The 21,568-nt window shown below is 41.2% G+C and overlaps 2 protein-coding genes across 2 annotated transcripts; one reads left to right on the forward strand and one right to left on the reverse strand.

Annotated features, from left to right (window-relative positions):
* Nucleotides 1-2,932: 2,932 nt before the first annotated feature.
* kin (Kin17 DNA and RNA binding protein) lies at nucleotides 2,933-14,623 on the forward strand. The gene is made up of 12 exons (XM_062066326.1): nucleotides 2,933-3,117; nucleotides 3,256-3,350; nucleotides 6,997-7,040; nucleotides 7,122-7,244; nucleotides 7,332-7,516; nucleotides 7,591-7,639; nucleotides 7,717-7,768; nucleotides 10,953-11,073; nucleotides 11,132-11,260; nucleotides 11,331-11,430; nucleotides 11,507-11,607; nucleotides 14,543-14,623. The coding sequence occupies exons 1-12, from the start codon at nucleotides 3,004-3,006 to the stop codon at nucleotides 14,600-14,602; spliced, it is 1,173 nt and encodes a 390-aa protein (XP_061922310.1). The 5' UTR covers nucleotides 2,933-3,003; the 3' UTR covers nucleotides 14,603-14,623.
* Nucleotides 14,376-21,182, reverse strand: itih2 (inter-alpha-trypsin inhibitor heavy chain 2). Its single transcript, XM_062066325.1, has 21 exons — nucleotides 20,925-21,182; nucleotides 20,768-20,800; nucleotides 20,486-20,524; nucleotides 19,992-20,164; nucleotides 19,806-19,910; nucleotides 19,569-19,731; nucleotides 19,398-19,505; nucleotides 19,207-19,335; nucleotides 19,019-19,135; nucleotides 18,777-18,945; nucleotides 17,580-17,705; nucleotides 17,330-17,511; nucleotides 17,030-17,215; nucleotides 16,806-16,945; nucleotides 16,526-16,698; nucleotides 16,069-16,224; nucleotides 15,885-15,998; nucleotides 15,623-15,821; nucleotides 15,380-15,552; nucleotides 15,014-15,125; nucleotides 14,376-14,932 (listed from the first exon to the last, which is right to left on the reverse strand). The coding sequence occupies exons 1-21, from the start codon at nucleotides 21,024-21,026 to the stop codon at nucleotides 14,794-14,796; spliced, it is 2,838 nt and encodes a 945-aa protein (XP_061922309.1). The 5' UTR covers nucleotides 21,027-21,182; the 3' UTR covers nucleotides 14,376-14,793.
* Between the last annotated feature and the right edge of the window lie 386 nt (nucleotides 21,183-21,568).

Here is a 21,568-nt window from a genome sequence, read left to right on the forward strand (position 1 = left end):
TATGGTAAATTATGGACCACTTCTAACAATGAATACTATTATTACACAATTTTTTTATGCATTTTATTAGTAGATTACTTTAAAACTAAACTGTAAAAAAAATATATGGACCGCTTCTAACAATGAATACTATTACACAATTGTTTTAATGCATTTTATTAGTAGATTATTTTAAAACTAAAATGTAAAAAAAAATATCGTAAAATATGGACCACTTCTAACAATGAATACTATTATTACACAATTTTTTAAATGCATTTTATTAGTAGATTATTTTAAAACTAAACTGTAAAAAAATATATATGGACTGCTTCTAACAATGAATACTATCATTACACAATTTTTTAAATGCATTTTATTAGTAGATGATTTTAAAAACTAAAATGTAAAAGAAATATAGTAAATTATGGGCCATTTCTAATAATGAATACTTGTATTACACAATGTTTTTAATGCATTTTATTAGTAGATTATTTTAAAACTAAACTGTAAAAAAAAAAAAATGGTAATTTGCAATTAAAAAAAAGACAGCTCAGTTGCCAGAATTTTACTGTAAAGTGTGCATGTTTTTTTTGTGTTTTTTTTTTACTTATTTTACAGTACAATTTTGGCACCTGAGCTGCCAGTTTTTGTTTGGTTTTTTTTACCGCAAATCAACAAGTGTAGATTTTTCTGTGTATTACTGTAAATGCCAAAATGACACCACAGTTTATTACGGTAAAAAAGTGAAGTTTTTATCATTCAGATAAAAATGCTGTAAAAACCACAGTAAATTTCATCATCATCATCATTTCTTTTTATTCCTTTCAGGAAAATGCATATATACAAGCCACGTACAGTTGACACTTGCATTGTTTTTTGTTTCTTATACATTTCCATGATCAGAAAGGAGCAGATGGAAGAATAATATTCTTATATTTATCTGCCCCCTTTTTAACAATTTTTTTTAGATTACTTTATCACTGTTCCCTCCACCAACTCCAACATACTTTTTCATTTTCCTTTAAGCAAATTTCACAATTCGACCATGAAATCTATTGCTACTTTTACATTGCACAATTTGATGGATAACTTGCTTTGAAATCATTATTATTAGAATTTGTTTGAATTTTTGATCATATATTTTTGCATAATTAGACAATATTTAAGTTAACATAATTTACGATTACATGGACTAATTTTTTCTTTTTCTCCCAAAATAGAAAGACAGAATATATTTAGTAAGAAAAGTTACACTACTTTGAGTCATGTTATTTCCAGGCTTTCCAAATAAAATGAAGTGGTAGAAATGGATGGATATTTGTGGTAGGAAATGATGAAAACAGTCAACTAGTGGGTACATCCTGCCACCTGGTGGAAAAATAATTTTGACAAAATGAAGATAGAATAATAATAAATCGAGGTATACAAACCTTATTCCTGCTTCCACATTCTGATTTATTCTGTATTTAAACTGCTACGCTCATATGATGTGACTGATTAACAGTGGCAGTCTGGTTTTTGTTGAATTTTCTTCATCTACTCCTTAAAATGAATATTTAGAGGCTAATAATTTGATTTAAGTGGTTTAATAACTAGATTTGTTATCTAACTTTCCCACGTGACTTCCGTTATCTCGCGAGATTATAACACCTGGCATGCGAAAGTCGCACAAAGAACCAAACCTTACATTTATAAATAAAGGTTTATAAAATTTAAATACATTTTAAAAAGTCGATTTCTAACCCCCTGGCACTGTTTTGTACTGTTTTTGTACTGTTTCTCTACTTGTTTTGATTATTATTATTTATTTGCTTGTATGTAAATGTTGCATATTATAAATAAAGGTTTATTAAAAAATAAATTTAAAAAAAAGAACCAAATTTTTTCACTTATTTTCATATTTTGTCAAAAATCTCGTGTTTTGTGAGATTTTCATCAGGCCTGAAAATGGGGAAAGCCGACTTTTTCTCGCCCAAGGCGATAAGCAAGCGGATAAAATCAAAAGGTCTGCACAAGCTGAGGTGGTATTGTCAAATGTGTGGAAAAATAAATTTTGACAAAAATGAAGAAAAAGTTGGCAAATTACAAAACGAGGTATACAAACCTTATTAAAGTGAAAGTTATTCCTGTTTCCACATTCTGTTTATTTTATGTATTTATACACTCCTATACTCATATCAATAAAATATATATATGTGACTGATTAACAAGGGCATTTTACTCCATAAAATGAATATTTAGAGGCTAATAAGTTGATTTAAGTGGTTTAATAACTAGATGTGTTATCTTCCTGATATCCTAACTTTCCCATGGTCTTGAAAGCAGCGCAGGGTATCGCGTGACTTCCGTTATCTCGCGAGATTATAACACCTTGTTTTGTGAGATTTTCACCAGGCCGAAATGGGGAACGACGATTTTTTTTTCTACTAATAAGCAAGCGGATAAAATCAAAAGGTGTGCAGAAGCTGAGGTGGTATTGTCAAATGTGTGTAAAATTAATTTTGACAAAATGAAGAAAAAAATAAGCAAATTACAAATCAAGGTTAACAAACCTTATTAAAGTTAAAGTTATTGCTGATTCCACATTCTGATTTTTTATGTATTTATACACTCCTATGCTAATGTAACCTATTTTTATGAACTTGCCTCTTTGTGATGTTAAGTTCCTATTATAAACTGTTAAACTGTATATGCCTTGAGCTCTTATTTTGATACGTGATACGTTGCGGTGGAGCGGAGTTTTGAAAACAAACGCAATAAAGTGGTCCTCGTGTAAAAACTGGAGCCTCTGTGTTTGTTATTTTGTTGTTTTATACAGTATATGTGACATATATAAACCCTCGGTTACACTCATATCAATAAAAAATAATTTGATCTAAGTGGTTTAATAACGAGATGTGTTATCGTCCTGATAAGGTAACTTTCCCATGGTCTTGAAAGCAGCGCGGGGTTTCGCGTGACTTCCGTTATCTCGCGAGATTATAACACCTTGTTTTGTGAGGGTTTTCACCAGGCCCGAAAATGGGGAAAGCCGACTTTTTCTCGCCCAAGGCGATAAGCAACCGGATCAAATCCAAAGGTCTGCAGAAGCTGAGGTGGTATTGTCAAATGTGTCAGAAGCAATGCCGAGATGAGGTGAGTCGTCCATGCTAGCTGCGTGCTAGCTGCGGGCTAGCTTTGTGCTAGCTTTGTGCTAGCTTTGTGCTAGCTGCTGGTTTCGATCATCTTGGTGTCAAAATCTCTGACTAAAATATCTCCTCTTTGTTGTGTCAGAATGGCTTTAAATGTCACTGCATGTCCGAGTCCCACCAGAGGCAGCTGCTGCTCGCCTCGGAGAGCCCTCACAAGTTTATGGACTTCTTCTCTAAGTAAGTTTACATGAGACACTATTATGACAATCTTTCACGTATTAAACACCTTTAACTTTAAACACTGGACTAACCAAACCTTAGTCTACAATGAAATCCATGTTTGCTCTCATGTCATGACAATGCTCATATTGCTTGATATCATTAGCTAGCAGGGATGTAACGATACGATACGATCAGAGGTAGGTAGATTAGCCAGAAATTGTACTCAAGTAAGAGTACTGTTACTTTAGAGTCTTATTACTCGAGTAAAAGTAAGGAGTAGTCACCCAAATATTTACTTGAGTAAAAGTAAAAAGTATGTTATGAAAAAACTACTCAAGTACTGAGTAACTGATGAGTAACCTGTTCGTTTAATGATGACGGCAACAAATAATGCACAAAAACATAAAAATAGCAATGAGCAAATTCAGACCCAGGAATATCTCTTAAGCAACTAAAACAATAATATATATTAAATAATAATACATTAACATAAAAAAATGAAGGCAAATTGAGCCACAATAACTTAACAGCACCATAGGCTCAGTAGGCAGAGATTACAAAGGAAAATAACAAGTTAGCCTTTACGCAAACCATAAACTGATAGGTGTGGGCTGCACCTGGGAACACACTGTGCACTTCTGATTAGGGCTGCAACAACTAATCGATTAAAACCGATTATAAAAATAGTTGCCGATTAATTTAGTCATCGATTCGTTGGATATATGCTATGCGCATGCGCTGAGGCTACGTTTTTTTTTAATCTTTATTTATAAACTGCAACATTTACAAACAGCTGAGAAACATTAATCAAAATAATAGGGGTGTAACGGTACGTGTATTTGTATCGAACCGTTTTGGTACAGGGGTTTCGTTTCGGTTCAGAGGTGTACCGAATGAGTTTCCACACGGACATATTAAGTAGCGTACCGCACGTTGTGTAAACAATACTCAAAATGCCGGACATTTGAGGCATTTAAGAAACTCCGCCCTGACAGCTCCGCAAAAGAGGACATGTCCGGTGAAAAGAGGACGTATGGTCAGTCTATCCTAGCCCGTTAGCTGCTAGCATGCTAGCAAAAGAGGACATGTCCGGTGAAACCGGTCGCTGCTAGCAGCTAACGGGCTAGGTCCTGACCATACGTCCTCTTTTCACCGGACATGTCCTCTTTTGCGGGGCTGTCCGGTCGGTCGGTGTTTCTTAAATGCCTCGAATATCCGGCATTTTGAGTTAGGGTTGCATGTATTTTCAATGTACGTTCAGGGTTAAGAAGGGGTTAAAAACAAAACAAACAGCAGCATTGGTGAGGGAGGGACAGAGACACAGAGAGAGAGAGAGAGTTATGATAAACGCGCATGCGTCGCCAGGCTCTGCTTTTTATCCATAGATTTATCACATAAAATGTTTTATTATCTATAGCAGGGGTGTCAAAGGTGTGCATTTTTGTGTAACAAACAGTTCAGGGTGTCCCAAGTTACCGGAGTGTGTTAGGTAAGGAGGAGTGTTGTCCCTCCAGAGTTGCCGTAGGGCTGTGACGTAAGAGGTCTATAAGTGTGGGTTGTTGAAGGAGGTGTGGAAGATGACATTAAAGAAGTGGTGGAGACCGGACCTGCTCTCATGACTCCCATTTATTATTTTATTATTATATTCTATCAGTACACAGAATATGTGAACCCAGGACACTCGGCTACATTTGTAACATTTTCCTTGTTTTATTTGGCAAGTTGAAAGAACATGGCGCCAGTATGCTGTTTTTTTTTCAATATAATACTGGAAAGGATAGAAATGTAGTTTGTCTCTTTTATCCGATTATTAATCGAAGTAATTATCGACAGATTAATCGATTATCAAATTAATCGTTAGTTGCAGCCCTACTTCTGATTGGTGTTTGTATGCATGTGTGTGTGTGTGTGTGTGTGTGTGTGTGTGTGTGTGTGTGTGTGTGTGTGTGTGTGTGTGTGTGTGTGTGTGTGTGTGTGTGTGTGTGTGTGTGTGTGTGTGTGTGTGTGTGTGTGTGTGTGTGTGTGTGTGTGTGTGTGTGTGTCTATGAGGCTGCAGTGCGTTAATAAATGTCCCCACACGATGTACATTTGACAGTGATTCATAGCAGGGAAGCTAACATCAGCCTACGGTGACAGCCAAAATATCTACTAACGTTATTTACCGCCATGTGCTTCCTCAAATTTGACGTTGAGTTCATGTAAGCTTAAACTTGTTGTTGTTTGCAGCTGAAAATTTATGTGCAGTTAATCATGTGACCGCCTGGCTCTGTCTGATTGGTGAAACGGAGTCAAACGTCACCAGTGACTGCATTTGATTGGTGAAACGGAGTCAAATGTCAACAGTGACTGCATTTGATTGGTGAAACGCAGGCATGTGATGGATCCTACTTTGAAGGTCTGTCTGCCAAACCAAAACAAACAAAGCATGCATTAACAGATCGAAAAAAATCAGTAGCGAGCTGAATGTAGATAAATGGAGCGCAGTAAAAGTAGCGTTTCTTCTCTATAAATATACTCAAGTAAAAGTAAAAGTATGTTGCATTAAAACCACTCTTAGAAGTACAATTTATCCCAAAAGTTACTCAAGTAGATGTAACTGAGTAAATGTAGCGCCTTACTACCCACCTCTGGATACGATATTATCAGGGTATTAAGGCCACGGTACGATATTATTGCGATTTATGTCCGGGAAAAAAACCTTCAACGTACGTAAAATGAAGTGGCAGGAATGTTTAGGATGAACACACTTATTGTAATTGCAGTGTTTCCCACACATTCATTTATTTGTGGCGGCCCGCCACAAAAGAATTACGTCCGCCACAAATTAAAAAAAAATATTTTAATTTTTTTTGTCCTGTCCAGCTTCTCAGGCAAATCATATAGTTGATGTAGATGCCCATATAGGCTGTTCAGATTTACTTTACAAAAGAGAAGTGTAGAATACTTCTCTTGTTGCCTTATTTGTATTTGACCACTACTGTTTTCTGTTTATTTGTTACTGACTGTGGCAGGACACCTCTGCCTCTGTTTCACTTTATGTTGCTGGTAAATAATATGGTTGTAGTAGTAGGCTAAAGAAATTATTTAGTATGCACTAATTAAAGGGGCAGAGCTTTAATGGACATTTTAGCTTTTATATTTTATAAGATATATTTTTGTAAGAACCACAATTAATAAATATATTTCAGTGAAAAACTTATTGTTCAAATCTGTATATAAATATGTACATAAAGTGTTGTAATTATATTGTAAAATGGATGGACGTTTAAAACAAAACTGTTATTATTAATTAGTAAGTATACATTTTTTGAGCCTTTTTAGAGAAAATCATATCATTGTAGTAAATTATGCAAACTACTCGATGATGTCATAGTGGCCACGCCCCCATCACCACAGGTATCTTGGCAGTTTATGGGAATCACTGAATTGAACATAAACATACTTCTCAAATGTTCTAATTAGGGCTGGGCGATATTGCCTTTTATTAATATCTCGATATTTTTAGGCCATGTCTTTTCAACTTTTACTTTCTGAAGTGTCCTCTGCAGTGGACATGTTTTTATATCAGTTTGGAAAATGCAAGTTTTTTTTTAGAAAAGTCAACTCACAATTTAAGTTTTGATAATGGCAATACCTCACAAATTGATGTTTTTCGCAACAGTGAATTCAAAACTGGATTTCTTGATCTGCTGCGAAGGCGTTTCGGTGAGTTTGGCCAGCACCCATGGAAGTATTTCTGTGTACAGCAGTGACATCAGTCGTGTCTCTGCAATAATATTTGTGCAGGGACCAAGCGCGTGCACAACAACATTGTGTACAACGAGTATATCAGCGACCGCGAGCACATTCACATGAATGCCACGCGCTGGGAGACGCTCACCGTCTTCACCAAATGGCTGGGCAGGCAAGGTCTGTATCACACGCTCCGTGAGTGGACCAACGGATGAATTTCATTCAATCTAGTAGAGGAGGAATGTCACTAATGCTTTATGTCAGGTTTGTGTAAGGTGGACGAGACGCCGAAAGGCTGGTACATCGAGTACATCGACCGTGACCCAGAGACCCTCCGCCGCCAGGAGGAGCTGGCGAAGAGGAAGAAGCACGAGTTGGACGACGTAGAGAGGAGCGCCAAGTTCATCGAGGACCAGGTCCGCCGAGGCCTAAGCACCAAGGAGGAGGAGGTGAGTCCCTGCAGGAACGCTGCAACGGCTGCTGCCGGAATGTCACAACACGTACGTCTTTTTTCTCCCCGCAGGAAGATCCCGTTTATACCGAGCTGCAGCGAGAGAACGAAGAGGAAAAAAGTGAGTTCTGTTGTCAAGTAGTGCCAGTAATACATCATGAGGTCGTGACTACGCTTCTGTGTTTCTTCCTCTTGCAGTTGCTTTTAATATGGCCAGTGGTGCATCATCAGCCGGGCCTTCAACATCAAGGTACGGTGCAGGTGTCCTCCCCCTAGTGTTTCATAGTGGTGTTACATCCATCTCAGCATTAGTGCATTCTAGGGCATTTGTCACAAAAATATCTTATTAATCATGTATAGTTGCAGATAAATCAATTCATATTGAGCGTGCCTACTGAAATGACATTTTTTTTGTTTAAACGGGGATAGCAGATCCATTCTATGTGTCATACTTGATCATTTTGCGATATTGCCATATTTTTGCTGAAAGGATTTAGTAGAGAACATCGACGATAAAGTTCGCAACTTTTGGTCGCTGTTAAAAATAGCCTTGCCTGTACCGGAAGTAGCGTGACGTCACAGGTTGAAGGGCTCCTCACATTTCCCCATTGTTTACACCAGCAGCGAGAGCGATTCGGACCGAGAAAGCGACGATTACCCCATTAATTTGAGCCAGGATGAAAGATTCGTGGATGAGGAACGTGAGAGTGAAGGACTACAGTGCAGTGCAGGACGCATCTTTTTTCGCTCTGACCGTAACTTAGGTACAAGCTGGCTCATTGGATTCCACACTCTCTCCTTTTTCTATTGTGGATCACGGATTTGTATTTTAAACCACCTCGGATACTATATCTTCTTGAAAATGAGAGTCGAGAACGCGAAATGGACATTCACAGTGACTTTTATCTCCACGACAATACATCGGCGAAGCACTTTAGCTACGGAGCTAACGTGATAGCATCAGGCTTAACTGCAGATAGAAACAAAATAAATAAACTGGAAGGATAGACAGAAAATCAACAATACTATTAAACCATGGACATGTAACTACACGGTTAATGCTTTCCAGCCTGGCGAAGCTTAACAATGCTGTTGCTAACGACGCCATTAAAGCTAACTTAGCAACGGGACCTCACAGAGCTATGCTATAAACATTAGCTATCCACCTACGCCAGCCAGCCCTCATCTGCTCATCAACACCCGTGCTCACCTGCGTTCCTGCGATCGACGGAGCGACGAAGGACTTCACCCGATCATCCGTGCGGTCAGGGGCTAGCGTCGGATAGCGCGTCTGCTATCCAAGTCAAAGTCCTCCTGGTTGTGTTGCTGCAGCCAGCCGCTAATACACCGATCCCACCTACAACTTTCTTCTTTGCAGTCTTCATTGTTCATTAAACAAATTGCAAAAGATTCACCAACACAGATGTCCAGAATACTGTGGAATTTTGCGATGAAAACCGAGCTTTTTGTATTGTATACAATGGTGTACCAATACTTCCATTTCAACCATTGACGTCACACGCTTACGTCATCATACATAGACGTTTTCAACCGGAAGTTTAGCGGGAAATTTAAAATGTCACTTTATAAGTTAACCCGGCCGTATTGGCATGTGTTGCAATGTTAAGATTTCATCATTGATATATAAACTATCAGACTGCGTGGTCGCTAGTAGTGGCTTTCAGTAGGCCTTTAACGATGGATAGTTACCTGAAAGGCAGCGGGTGTTGCTGTACAGTCAGTAATTTGTGTCCAAATATTGGAGACTTTTTTTTTAGGTTAATTTAACCTCTTATGGCCCAAGCTGTTTTTTTACATGCTTTTTTTATTTCTCTTTGCTATTTGGGATTACTGGACCCTAATTTGAATAAAAACTAAGAATCATCTTTTGATATGATGTACTTAGTCCATAAGTACACAAACGTGTACTTCATGGTTAGTGACATGCTAATTCTTGTTTTTACACTTTTTTTCCAAATTCCATTGTATGTTATACTCTTCTGACACCACCAGATGGCAGTATAAGTGTCCACATAAGCGGCCATAAGACCCCAATTCAGTAGTGTACACAATTTTGGAAATAAGAGCTGAAAGGTGCTGTCCACGCATGTGGCCACTAAGCCTTTAGAGTAGACCTGGGCAAATTAAGGCCCGGGGGCCACATGCGGCCCGTTAAGGTTTTCATTCTGGCCTGCCAGACATTCCCAAATAATTTTTTTCTGATTTTTAAGATGGAAAGTGTAGCTGCCATTATGATGTGCAGTGATGTTTTCAAATGACTGTAAGTCTTGAACTATACAAAGTATTTCAATGATTGGAATCTGGCGCTTTTGCATGCATTACTAGTTACTATGGTAATATAATTAGTTACTATGGTAATAGATTTTATTTGTAAAAAGCACTTTATAATTGAGCAAACAACCTCAAAGTGCTACAGTGTATTAAAAAATTAAAAAAAATAAATAAGAAAAATATAAAGATAATACAAATAAATACAAATAATAACTAGAACAGCCTAATAGCTAGAACTAGTACGCATATATCTAAAAAAAAAAAAAAGGCTTTTTTAAAAGAAGGGTTTTTAAGCCTTTTTTAAAAGCATCCACAGTCTGTGGTGCACTCAGGTGGTCAGGGAGAGCATTGCACAGACTGGGAGCGGCGGTGGTAATCTCATTAGTTACTATGGTAATCTAAGTCACAGCAGCTCAGACGAGGCACCAAGCAGTGTGGGTGGGGAGCGTTTCCACAGAGTGTTTCCAGAGCGGCCAGCCTGAAATGTGGGTGTCAGGGACAGACGCAGAAGGAGATTTTTGCAACGAAGTTCTGCAAGAAAAGTGATATTATATCAGATCGTAGGTGGGTTTTTTTTTACCCTTCGTGTTCATATTTCGCTGTGTTTAGTGCATTTTTGTTGCGTTTCGCTTGATTGTAAATATGTCGATGGAGAGGGGGTGTAACCTTCATATGTTAATATTCAGTGTTTTGTCCTTCATAGTTAATATTGTAAATCCCACATTATTTTCATGTACCTTCTGGGTGTCTCATTCAGTAAAAAAAAATTTAAATTCCAGTCCGTTTTTTAAGGCGGTCTGTCATAACGTTTTTAGCTTTCAATCAGACATTATTGTGAGGTTTTGTATTAGTGTTCCTAAAAATAGATATACCGGCCCCCAGACACTTTTTTTCCCTCTAAATTTGGCCCCAGAGTCAAAATAATTGCCCAGGCCTACTTTAGAGGTTTTAAAGTATGTAAGCAAGTAATTTATTCAAGATTCAAGATTGTTTATCGACATATGCACAGTTAAACAGACAGTTTGCCATACAATGAAAATCTTAATTTACTGTGATTAATAGCGAGTAATCCAAATTCAATAGGTGTGAATAATCTGATTTTATTTTTTTTTTAAATGCACGTCTTCACGTCCATTTCCTAGTTCTCTCGCGGCCTCCAGCGCGCTGAAGAAGGCGTCCTCGTCAGTTAAGAGGAAAGACACGTCCTCTGCTTCCGAGTCGAGAGACAAAAAGAAGAAGTCTGCCTTGGAGCAGATCATCGAGGTAAGAGTCTTGTCTGTCTCTGCGTAAAATGCGTGGCTGAGCCAGTGTTGTCGTTCAGAGTGAAGAGCGAATGCGGCAGAAGCAGCAGCCCGTCAGGACCGACAACTGGTTGCAGCCCGACATTGTTGTCAAGGTGGTCACCAAGAGGCTGGGAGAGAAGTATCACAAGAAGAAGGCCGTCGTCATGGTAACCACACCCGTCCGATGTTTTTTGCCCATGTCAAGATGCACCTTGTGACCGCTCTGCTCCGCTGCAGGAAGTGCTAGAGAAATACACGGCAGTGGTGAAGATGGTCGACTCGGGAGACAAACTGAAGCTGGACCAGAACCACGTGGAAACTGTCATACCTGCACCAGGTACGACTGTGCACACAAACGGACTCTTCATACTATTAACAACAGTGACTGCATGAAATTGTCCAACGCCCCTCAGGAAAACGTGTGATGATCCTAAACGGAAACCACCGAGACACAGAGGCTGTGTTGGAGGGCATCGACGAGAAGAACTTCTGTGCTTCGCTCACGCTTGATTCTGTACGTGTCATTTCAGTGTTTCCCATAAACTGCCAAGATACTTGTGGCGGTGGGGGCGTGGTCACCATGACATCGATTAATTTGCATAATTTACTACAATGATATGATTTTCTCTAAAAAGGCTCAAAAAATGTATACTTACTAATTAATAACAGTTTTATTTTAAACGTCCATCCATCCATATATCCATCCATTTTACAATATAATTACAACACTTTATGTACATATTTATATACAGATTTGAACAATAAGTTATTCACTGAAATATATTTATTGTGGTTCTTTCAAAAAATATATCTTATAAAATATAAAAGCTAAAATGTCTCTTAAAGCTCTGCCCCTTTAATTAGTGCATACTAAATAATTTAACTTTAGCCTACTACTACAACCATATTATTTACCAGCAACATAAAGTGAAACAGAGGCAGAGGTGTCCTGCCACAGTCAGTAACAAATAAACAGAAAACAGTAGTGGTGGTAGATAGACACAGAGCTTTATCAAACATCTGATCCACTGAACAAAAAGCTCCAAAAATCTTGAACTTTAGACTGCCATCAGTTTTACTCCCTACACTTAACCATGTGTTTCCTACTGCCTGCAGACTTTGCACCCTTTGTTATATACACATGTTGTGTTTCTAATATAAATATATTTAATAAAGTCAAATACAAATAAGGCAACAAGAGAAGCATCCTACACTTCTCTTTTGTAAAGTAAATCTGAACAGCCTATATGGGCATCTACATCAACTATAGGATTTGCCTGAGAAGCTGAACGGGACAAAAAAAATATATACATATATTTTTTTTTTTAAATTTGTGGCGGACATAATTCTTTCGTGGCGGGCCGCCACAAATAAATGAATGTGTGGGAAACACTGCATTTTGTTCACACCTCTCAGGACACAAACGTTCTCAAGTTGTAAACGGAATGTTTATTAGAATGTGTATTGCCCCTTAGTGGCTGCTGGTGAAATTAACCCACTCTTTCGGAACGGCTTTCTCCCAAGCAATCCCAACAAGAACCGGTTCCCAATGTTTCGATTCCTGGGCCAGTTTTTTTAAAGATTCCTGTGGGCGTGCATGATGGCACAAAGTGACACAAACAGGGCAACTTGCCATCCTTGCAAAACGGATATTTCCTCAAAAGGAGGAAATACCAGAAGCATTGGCACACACGGAATGTGGTAACTTTGAATGAATGACGCGTTTCAGGTCCCCTACAAGCCAGAAGTGAATCTCATGCCAGCACGTCGTCTGCTGTTAATACTGCAAATAACTAACATTACCTATAGTGTAAAACCTGCCTCCTCCATGTCTTACAATGATTGTTCTGCTCACTATAACCGGCATTACTTTTTCCTAGTAAATGCACTTTATCAACATTGAAGTTTCACTTTTAGCGTGTGCATTAAAAATATTACAGGGGAAAACTGTGCTGTTCGCCGCCATAAAGGTCATGGCAACCGTACCACCGATCTCATGTGCGCTGTATTGCAGCGGCCTGTGGAAATTATTTTTGCCGATTTAAAGCTGCAAATAGTCCCGATTTTAAAAAATTTGTATTAGTTACACTTAGGGGTGTAACGGTACGTGTATTTGTATTGAACCGTTTCGGTACGGGGGTTCTGGTTCGGTTCGGAGGTGTACCGAACGAGTTTCCACACGGACATATTAAGTAGCGTAACAATGCACACCGAGGCACAACACACGGCATGCTAGATGCTAACAGGCTACGATAGACTGACCGTACGTCCTCTTTTCACCGGACTCTTTTGCGGAGCTGTCAGGGCGGAGTTTCTTAAATGCCTCAAATGTCCGGCATTTTGAGTTAGGGTTGCGTGTATTTTCAATGTACGTTCAGGGTTAAGAAGGGGTTAAAAACAAAACAAATTGTGTGTGCAGCAGCATTGGTGAGGGAGGGGCAGAGACAGAGAGACAGAGAGAGTTATGATAAACGCGCATGCGTCGCCAGGCTCTGCTTTTCATCCATAGATTTATCACATTTAATTTTTTATTATCTATAGCAGGGGTGTCAAAAGTGTGCTCCGGAGGCCATTTGCGGCACACAGCTAATGTTTTAAAGGCCCACGGCACATTCTAAAAATACTATTAAAATAAACAAAAACATAACAAAAGTGAAATAAAAAAGCTTAAAGGTTAAATGTAATTTAGAAAAAGTTGCAATGTTGACTAATAAAACAAAGCTGTTTTTTTTTAAAATTGTCATTGCTCAAAACATAATATTGAATCAAAATCAATGTTATTATGAATTATTGACCTATCCAAGGTTCCCATTACTTCACATCAAATATTCCACTAATAAAAATATTTTTGGTGGAAGATTTTGCAAATTTGGTAAATAAATAACCCAAAAATTTCTATTTTGTTGTTTTCTTACTGTACCGAAAATTAACCGAACCGTGACCTCTAAACCGAGGTACGTACCGAACCGAAATTTTTGTGTACCGTTACACCCCTAGTTACAGTCCATTAAACAAGTACTCTAATCAGTTTAGTTGTTGTAGCCCTAAATGTCACAGAATAATTTATGTTGTATTTTATTTTTTTCCTACAGTGTAATATTTTTTATTATTATATTGTAGTCATTTTCAAAACAAAAAAAAAGGAGTTAATCAATGTTATCCTTGTTTCTCAATAAAAATTGAAAAATAACCGAATTGTTCAGCAGAATCGAAAATGGAATCAGACTTTTAAAAATATGATCAATTCCCATCCCGAGACATCAAAGCTTGGTGACACATTGAAAGAGTGAAGGACATCTTTTATTGCATTGTTTTCCACCTGGTCTACATACCAAGCACCACCCCTCAGTGCACGCTATGAGTAGTATTTATTTTCAGTGCCCTTCACAACCTTACTGATTGGTGTTTGGCGGCCGCTGCTTTCTAAAACCAAGTTTTGTTGTCAACAGGGTCCACAGAAGGGTAAGCGAGTGGAGGTCGCCTACGAGGACTTCTCCAAGCTGGCATGAACCAACTTTCGTTTTTTTTTTCCACTGAAGGACTCTACTATGTCAGAGTTGTATCACTTTTATAGACATTTCCTCATTATGGAGCAAGCATTTTGTTGTTTAAATCACAATCAAATCAAACTTTACATTACTGATTTTGATTCAGATGAATTTTTGACAGATAAATGAAAATGTAGAGGGGAAAAAGTCATTCATAGGAAGCTGTTGAGGTCGGGGACGATGTAGTGGCTGTAGTGGCCGTTGATGAAGCCCTTCCCGCTGTTGTGTACGAACCAGCAGTAGACGTTTGATCCAAGTCGCTTGTCCCGCCGGTAATCCTTTTGCCAACCCCTGACAAGAACAGCCAGCAGATGGCGCCATTTAGTGAAGAACTTGGCTTGTATAGCCGCACTGTCATAAGGAATAACTAACCTGGTGACCTGCAGCTGGTTGCCCTTCACCTCCATGGTGGCCTCCTTCTTCAGGGGGTCGGCGCCGTTATGGATGTCGTAAACGTTCACTTGAGGCTCATTGGAGAACTGACCTGAGGGACCACGTACACAAAACAATCTTGTGGTGTGCATGCTACATGCAGTATGTCCAGGCAAACATGCTTTTTTTGCAGTTAAACATCTACAATAAATGTTTATGTATTTGCAAATAAGACTGATCCAAATATTGTCACTAAACTATAGTAACTATATATTGTCACTATAGTGCCAATATGTTTTAACAGCTTAAATCATCGCCATTACCAAAGCAGCTTAAAGAGGTTCATGTGCTGAAGAGAGGTTGTACCTATGAGTCCATGGACCAGAGTGGAGTACTGGTTGTCGTTGGGCAGGTAGAGGCCCAGGAAGTCTACGTTGACCGGGTGTTTCTTCCACACGCGGTGCAGCAGAACCATCACCTGGATGCCGTTGTTGATGGTGATGGAGACGCTCGAGTCCTTCACGACAGAGATCCTCAACCTGGGGAAAAAAAGCCAGACCAAACTTGACGATCCATCCTGACGCTCTATGCTGGGCCGCAGGGACTCACCCATTCTGTACGATGTCGGCCGTGGCGCCCCAGGTGAAAGTGTAGTTGTTCCTCCCGTCGGTCAAGGCAATGGCATCTGTGCTCACAGTAATGCTGACGCCATCAGGCTGGTAGTAGACGGAGATGACGCCAAAGTAGGTGCTTCGTTTGCCATTGTGTACCTTTTTGCCGCTGATTAACTGACCATTTACTGCCACACCTGTAAGGAAGGTCAGACTTAGACTTTCACAATAAGAGCAGCAGCCAAAGAGGTGTATGTTACCTGTGCCTTTGTCAGTCACTAGGTTGAGGATGTGTCCAGGTTGGGAGTCAATGTTGAAGCATACGTCCATGTTGCTTTGGGGCAGGTGCACTATGAAGTGTGGGTCGTTGTCCACTGAGAAATAAAAAACATGTTTAACTCTTGTTCAAAAGAATATTTCCAACATTGTTTTTCTGTGCAGTACCTAAGTTGACCTGCTTTGGCAGCGTCCATTCTTCTGGTCCTTTCTCAACTGGGCTCGGCGGGGCCGGCGTGGTCATCTGGACCCAGGGGGGAGGTTGGTAGACGAGGCGCACTGGAGCCAAACCGGGGTTTCTCATACCTCCTCCCATCATTCCTCCTGCACACATTTACACTTGGTGAACATTTACTTGAAAAGTACCTCTGTTTTGAACGTAAACAATCCGTATCGGGAGTGACACCATACCGGCCCCCCGAGTTTCGTTCAAAACTTGGTAGGGAAACATTTTTGCAGCAAATTGTCAAATGTCTATAAAAGACGCTGAGTATTTTTCCGGTATATACAAAATAAGACTAATAGTAAAGAGAGAAGTCCTGCCCCCAGGTCTTTGGCTTTTTTTGGGGAAATGTGCTCCCCTTATCAATTTAGTTGTATAGCCCTGCTTTACACTTTCAGGCACCTGAGCAGCATCCATGCTTGGGGTCCTTGGGAGAATCGGCCAGCAGCCTCTCATTGGTGTCCTCGCTCTCCACCAGCAAGGCCGTGAGAGGCGTGACAAACTGATGCTCTATGGCCAGTGCCAGGATCCGCTGTGTGATCTTCCTCTTTTTGGTAGCCGTTGTTGCCAAAGACCTAAAAAGTGGAGGGAAAAAAAGGTAGCATTGTTCTCCACTTGTGTCCCCCAAAATGGTCTCACGTAGTATTATTTTGTCCCAAATGTCACTGTCTTTGAGGCTCACCTCTCACCCATCATCTGCTTGATGGTGACGTAGGCCCACATCTGCCTGGCGAAGCCCGTGAATGAGTGCTGCTGCTTGGCCAGCTCCTCGTCCAGTGTGGAAGTGTCCGACTCTGTCTCCAGAGTTATGTCCAGCATGGCCTGCAGGGTAAGATTAAATGGTTAAAGGGAGGCTTAACGCTCGCGCCCCAGTGACGTGTTTGTGTGTGTGTGTGTGTCGCCCACAGCCGATGCGGTGGTAAAGCAGTTTAGCTTGTCGCTTTCGGAGGGCAACACCTTGCCAGCAACCACCAGCTCAGAGCCCCCAAAATATTTGTCGAACTGGTTCTGTGTGACGTCAGAAACAGAGTCCTCTGGGAACTGGACCGTGATCTTGCGCAGGAGAGGGTTGGCCACCTGGCTGTAGAACGTCTGCAGGCGGTAAGGGAACACGTGGAAATAGTTGAAAACTGCCCAGTCGTAGATGACCACAACGTATTCCTCTGCTGGATATTGTTATTCAAATGTTAAAGGAAGGCGGCCAACCCGTAGCTGTTCGGCAGCGTCGTGGTTAGCAAAGATGCGCTGTGCACTGCCACGGTTCTCCATGGCGATGCGCTCCAGGAAGTCGTAATCCACATCAAAGCCAATTCCCAAAGAGAAGAGAGAGAAGTCCTCCCTCATGGATTTCTTTACATTCTTCTGAATGTTGCTGAGCTTTATCTCCCCTGCAAAACCGTTGTCGTCCTGACGAGTTGCTTAAAGGACAAGCTTTGATCAACCATGTTAGACTTACCCACGGTCGGGTCCCCATCAGACACCAGAATGATCATGGAGACAGAGCGAGGGTCGATGAGCCCCTGATTGGACGCTCTCACCAGGATCTGCACCGCTTTCATCAGTGCTTCATTAATGTTGGTTCCTGGGGTCAAAGATAAGTTTTGAACAACCGGCTTTCTATCCCAGTTAGGGTTGGGTATCGAGTATTGATTGGAACCGGGACTAACTTTCCGATTCTCCCGGAATCGTTCAAAAGTTTAAATTTCGATTCCTAGTTTCGATACCCAGTCCACCGACCGGAAAAAAAGAATAAGTCCGCTGACCGGAAGAAGAAGCCGCTGAACACCAACGAAGAAGCGCCCACCGCCGGAAGTGTTAGCATAGCCGAGCCTATGTAGCCGAGCAAGTCAGTCAAGCATGGATAGCGGGCGTCGGCGGTCGAAAGTGTGGCTTTATTTTACTAAAAAAAATGAAATATCGGCGAAATGTAACACGTGCGAAAGGACTGTTTCGTGCTTAGGAGGGTGCACGTCGAACATGATGAAGCACCTCCGAGTTCATGGAGTACAAATAAATGCGTGTCCTGTCTTTGACGCGCTGCGCCGACCGTCCTCCTCTGGCTCCGACGCCCAGCCTGGCACCTCGGTGACTGCACTGCAGTCCGAATCCGGTAAGTAAAACAATATATATGCAATAAATAATGTGTTTTGCGCCAACGTTGAGGCAACTAACAAATTAGCCCGCATATTTTTTCATAAACAATTTACAACCTGCTAGCCCGGCTCCGCGATCTGCTCAGTGTACTCCGTTCACCGTAGCGGCAATGGGGAAGATGTCAGTGCCACAGACGGAAGAGTGCCACAGAAAGGTCACTGCACACATAGTCAAAAGACTGCATCCCTTTCAAGAGGTGGAATCTCCAACATTTAGGTTAGTTAAGCAATAACGTTAGAGCTAAGCTAATTGATACTGGGCTAAACAGTAACAGCAACATTACATGTTTGTTTATGTTTGCAGGGATATGGTGAAAACTCTCAACCCAAAATACATACCACCTTCCAGGGACTACCTGTCAAACACATTGATCCCGGCATGGTACAAGAAGAATCGGAATCGAGAATCGTCAGGAATCGGAATCGAAACAAGGAATCGGAATCGTACGAATTCAAACGATACCCAACCCTAATCCCAGTCCATACTCTTTTATGAGTACCTCCAACAGGTTTGATGTTTTGGATGTACTTCTTGGCATCTGCAATGTGTATGGAGGATCCAGGGAGCATGTCTTCACTCCAGCAGCGCACGTTGTGGTTGAAGTCAATGATGCTGAACTGGTCGTCGATGGTGAGGCCGTCCAAGATGGCCTTCATGGCCTCCACCGTCTGAAAGAGAGAAGCTCAAAAGGTAGTGCTATTCTGCAGAACCACCACACAGTGGCACCGGTTCATCACTTACTTGCTTCATCTTGACACCCCACATGGACCCGCTCACATCAATTACAAACATGATGTTTTTAGGGAGCGGTGGCAGGTCGGACGGGGCGAAAAAATGGACAAAGTGGCCGTCCGAGACCTGGTGAGACCCTTTGATCAGTCTTGTTTTTTTTAACGCTGTGTCAAAAACAGTGAGCGACTGTTTGTTACCTGCAGCTCACCAGCATTGCTATCCCGGCTCACGTCATATTTGACAGTAAAGACGCCGTCTATGGCGCTGTCGTTGCAGGTGTCGCACTTCCTTTGCTGCTGCCAGGTGGGTTTGAAGACCACGTGAGCCTGGGGCGGGGGGCAAACAACAGTTAGGAGGTGTCCAAATTTTCCAGAGTGCAAAGTCTTACCTTCTCAGGGGACTGTGTAACTTTAACCAGGTTTGTAAAATCTTCGCCAAAAGTGTTTGTTGTTTTCAACTTGGAGATTCCCTTTGGCTCATAGATGTAGACATCCGCCTGAAGACAAAACTCACGGTTGTTAGCTTGAGGACGTTGCTTTTTTGCACTAAAAATAGTCACCTGGAACTGAGGGACTAGTCTGCCAGGCTGCAGGTGCAGCGAGTGCTCATAGAAGCCCAACTTTCTCTGCATCATCTCCTGGTAGTGCAGCTCAAACTCGATGTTGCTACCAGGGGGGACGTGCACCTCTGTCTTAAAGGTCTCCATGTCCTGAGAGTTGGCCCTGTTGTGCCCAAACATTCTTAGCCTCCTCTGTTGTACATATGCGTTCAATCTGAGAGGAACCTGGCAGACTACCTGACAATGCCGGCGGCCTTGCCTCTGGCTCGGGCTTGAGCATAAAGGTTCCTGGCCACCGTCTTCTCCTTAACGGAGCCTATAAATGTGATGCCGTTGACGTTCCTGCAGCACAAAAACATGACAGTTATCAACAACAGTGTGTTCTAGTGGGAGACTTGTCTCTAAGGTGCAGCGTGGCCTCACATTGTAAAGTTGGTGATGAAGGCCCTCTTGGGGATCTGCACGTTGAAGCCAATGGTTTGGGCCTTAGAGCCAGAGTTGACCACCGAACTTCGGACAGTGGTGTGAGCGAATCGCGACGTGATTCGACTCTCCACTTTGTAACTCTTGACGGTGATGTCATCTCCTCGGATGGCCTGAGCAGGAAATGACTGATTAAGAAGTCAGGAATAAAATTCTGCTTTGAGTATTTACATGGTTAAAAACTGTCCGAATTGGGCCTCAGATTCAATAGACCCTTTAAGGTTTAGGGTTTAGATTACTCGGTTTCTCCTGGCCTCTGAGCATTTAGCCATCCGTTAACGGTCTGGACCTAGAACGTGGTGCTTGTACAAGAACCGGGTCAATAGCCTGTCAGTCAGGGGAATCTCTCCAAACAACAACTTATTGATTTAGTTAGATAAGGTTGAACTCTGTCACAGTGGAGACAGCTTAAAACAACAAGTGGAGGGTCATACCTCAAAGTCTTCCTGCTCTTCACTGGTCAATATCGCTCTCTGAAAACACACACATTAGTCATCAAGAACATGCAAATGTCTTTGTTGTTTGTCGATGCACTTACTACCGACTGTAATCGAGTTCTATCAGACACAGTTTACAAAGTTGATTGACCCTTCTGGGTGGACTTTTAGTTCAAGACATTAAATAGGACTACAAATGTTGGGAGACGGAGACAAAGCTTGTTAGCTAACAAGGTGATCCATACGGCGCCACTTAAAAGGCCAAAGAAATGCTCCCACCTTGTGTCTGTCACCATGATTCTGGATATCTGGCTGGTGAAAGAAAGCAGTGACATTGCTCATATAAAAATAACAATAGTAGACAAATCGTTTGAGATGTTTAACACATGAGTAATATGATGAATATTCTTGTGAAACATTCTTGAAGCTGACTCACCGTGTCGTCCTCCCATTCCCCATCTATCACAAACTCAAAGCAGCGGCTCAGTTGAAGGCCCAGAAGACCGACTAGAAGAAAAAGGAGAAGCCTGGTCCTCATCGTTTATCTTCGTCCTACAACCAAACGTACTGTGCTACTTTGGGGGGAAAGACAGCAGGGCTGGTAACTGCAGGTTAGAATCTACGCAAGACTCCCGGGTCAATATTTGCCATGTCCCCCAGAGACGAAGCAAACTTTGAAGCTTGACCTGCACATTGAGTAAATACTGTTGTACAGCCCGCTCAAAGTTTGTCTTTTTAAGAGGTGGAACATGACTTCATGACACGCTGTCTGATTGACGCTAACTTCATGAGAAACAGAAGGCAGGGCTTCTTTTTACAGCACATTTAAGCTTCATTTTGTGTACATTGAAGCATGGGCAAAATTGTAATTGACCAGGGCTGCCAACAAGCTGTAATGTTGTGTTATGTCCACAAGAGGCCGCCAATAATGATTAACAATGCTGGTGATTGCTCATTGAAGGGTGCATTACTGTACTCAAACTAGAACCATTTTATTGTACCTGGGCCCATGTTGTGTACTTCTTCAGGCAGGTAGCTCAGGCTTTGAGTCTTTGCTTGTAGGTCTCAAGTGTCTCATCT

The sequence above is a fragment of the Entelurus aequoreus genome, linkage group LG12, assembly GCF_033978785.1.
Source record: "Entelurus aequoreus isolate RoL-2023_Sb linkage group LG12, RoL_Eaeq_v1.1, whole genome shotgun sequence".
Lineage (NCBI taxonomy): Eukaryota > Metazoa > Chordata > Actinopteri > Syngnathiformes > Syngnathidae > Entelurus > Entelurus aequoreus.

What these genes read in the sequence shown, in the direction of transcription:
- kin (XM_062066326.1), top strand. Translation starts at nt 3,004, where the DNA reads ATGGGGAAAGCCGACTTTTTCTCGCCCAAGGCGATAAGCAACCGGATC. An exon ending in TCTGCTGCGAAGGCGTTTCG is followed by an intron (nt 7,041 to 7,121) that starts GTGAGTTTGGCC and finishes ATATTTGTGCAG; the next exon opens with GGACCAAGCGCGTGCACAAC. An exon ending in TAAGCACCAAGGAGGAGGAG is followed by an intron (nt 7,517 to 7,590) that starts GTGAGTCCCTGC and finishes TTCTCCCCGCAG; the next exon opens with GAAGATCCCGTTTATACCGA.
- itih2 (XM_062066325.1), bottom strand. Translation starts at nt 21,026, where the DNA reads ATGAGGACCAGGCTTCTCCTTTTTCTTCTAGTCGGTCTTCTGGGCCTT. An exon ending in GGGAATGGGAGGACGACACG is followed by an intron (nt 20,801 to 20,924) that starts GTGAGTCAGCTT and finishes TTCTTTCACCAG; the next exon opens with CCAGATATCCAGAATCATGG. An exon ending in GCTTTACCACCGCATCGGCT is followed by an intron (nt 16,946 to 17,029) that starts GTGGGCGACACA and finishes CTTACCCTGCAG; the next exon opens with GCCATGCTGGACATAACTCT.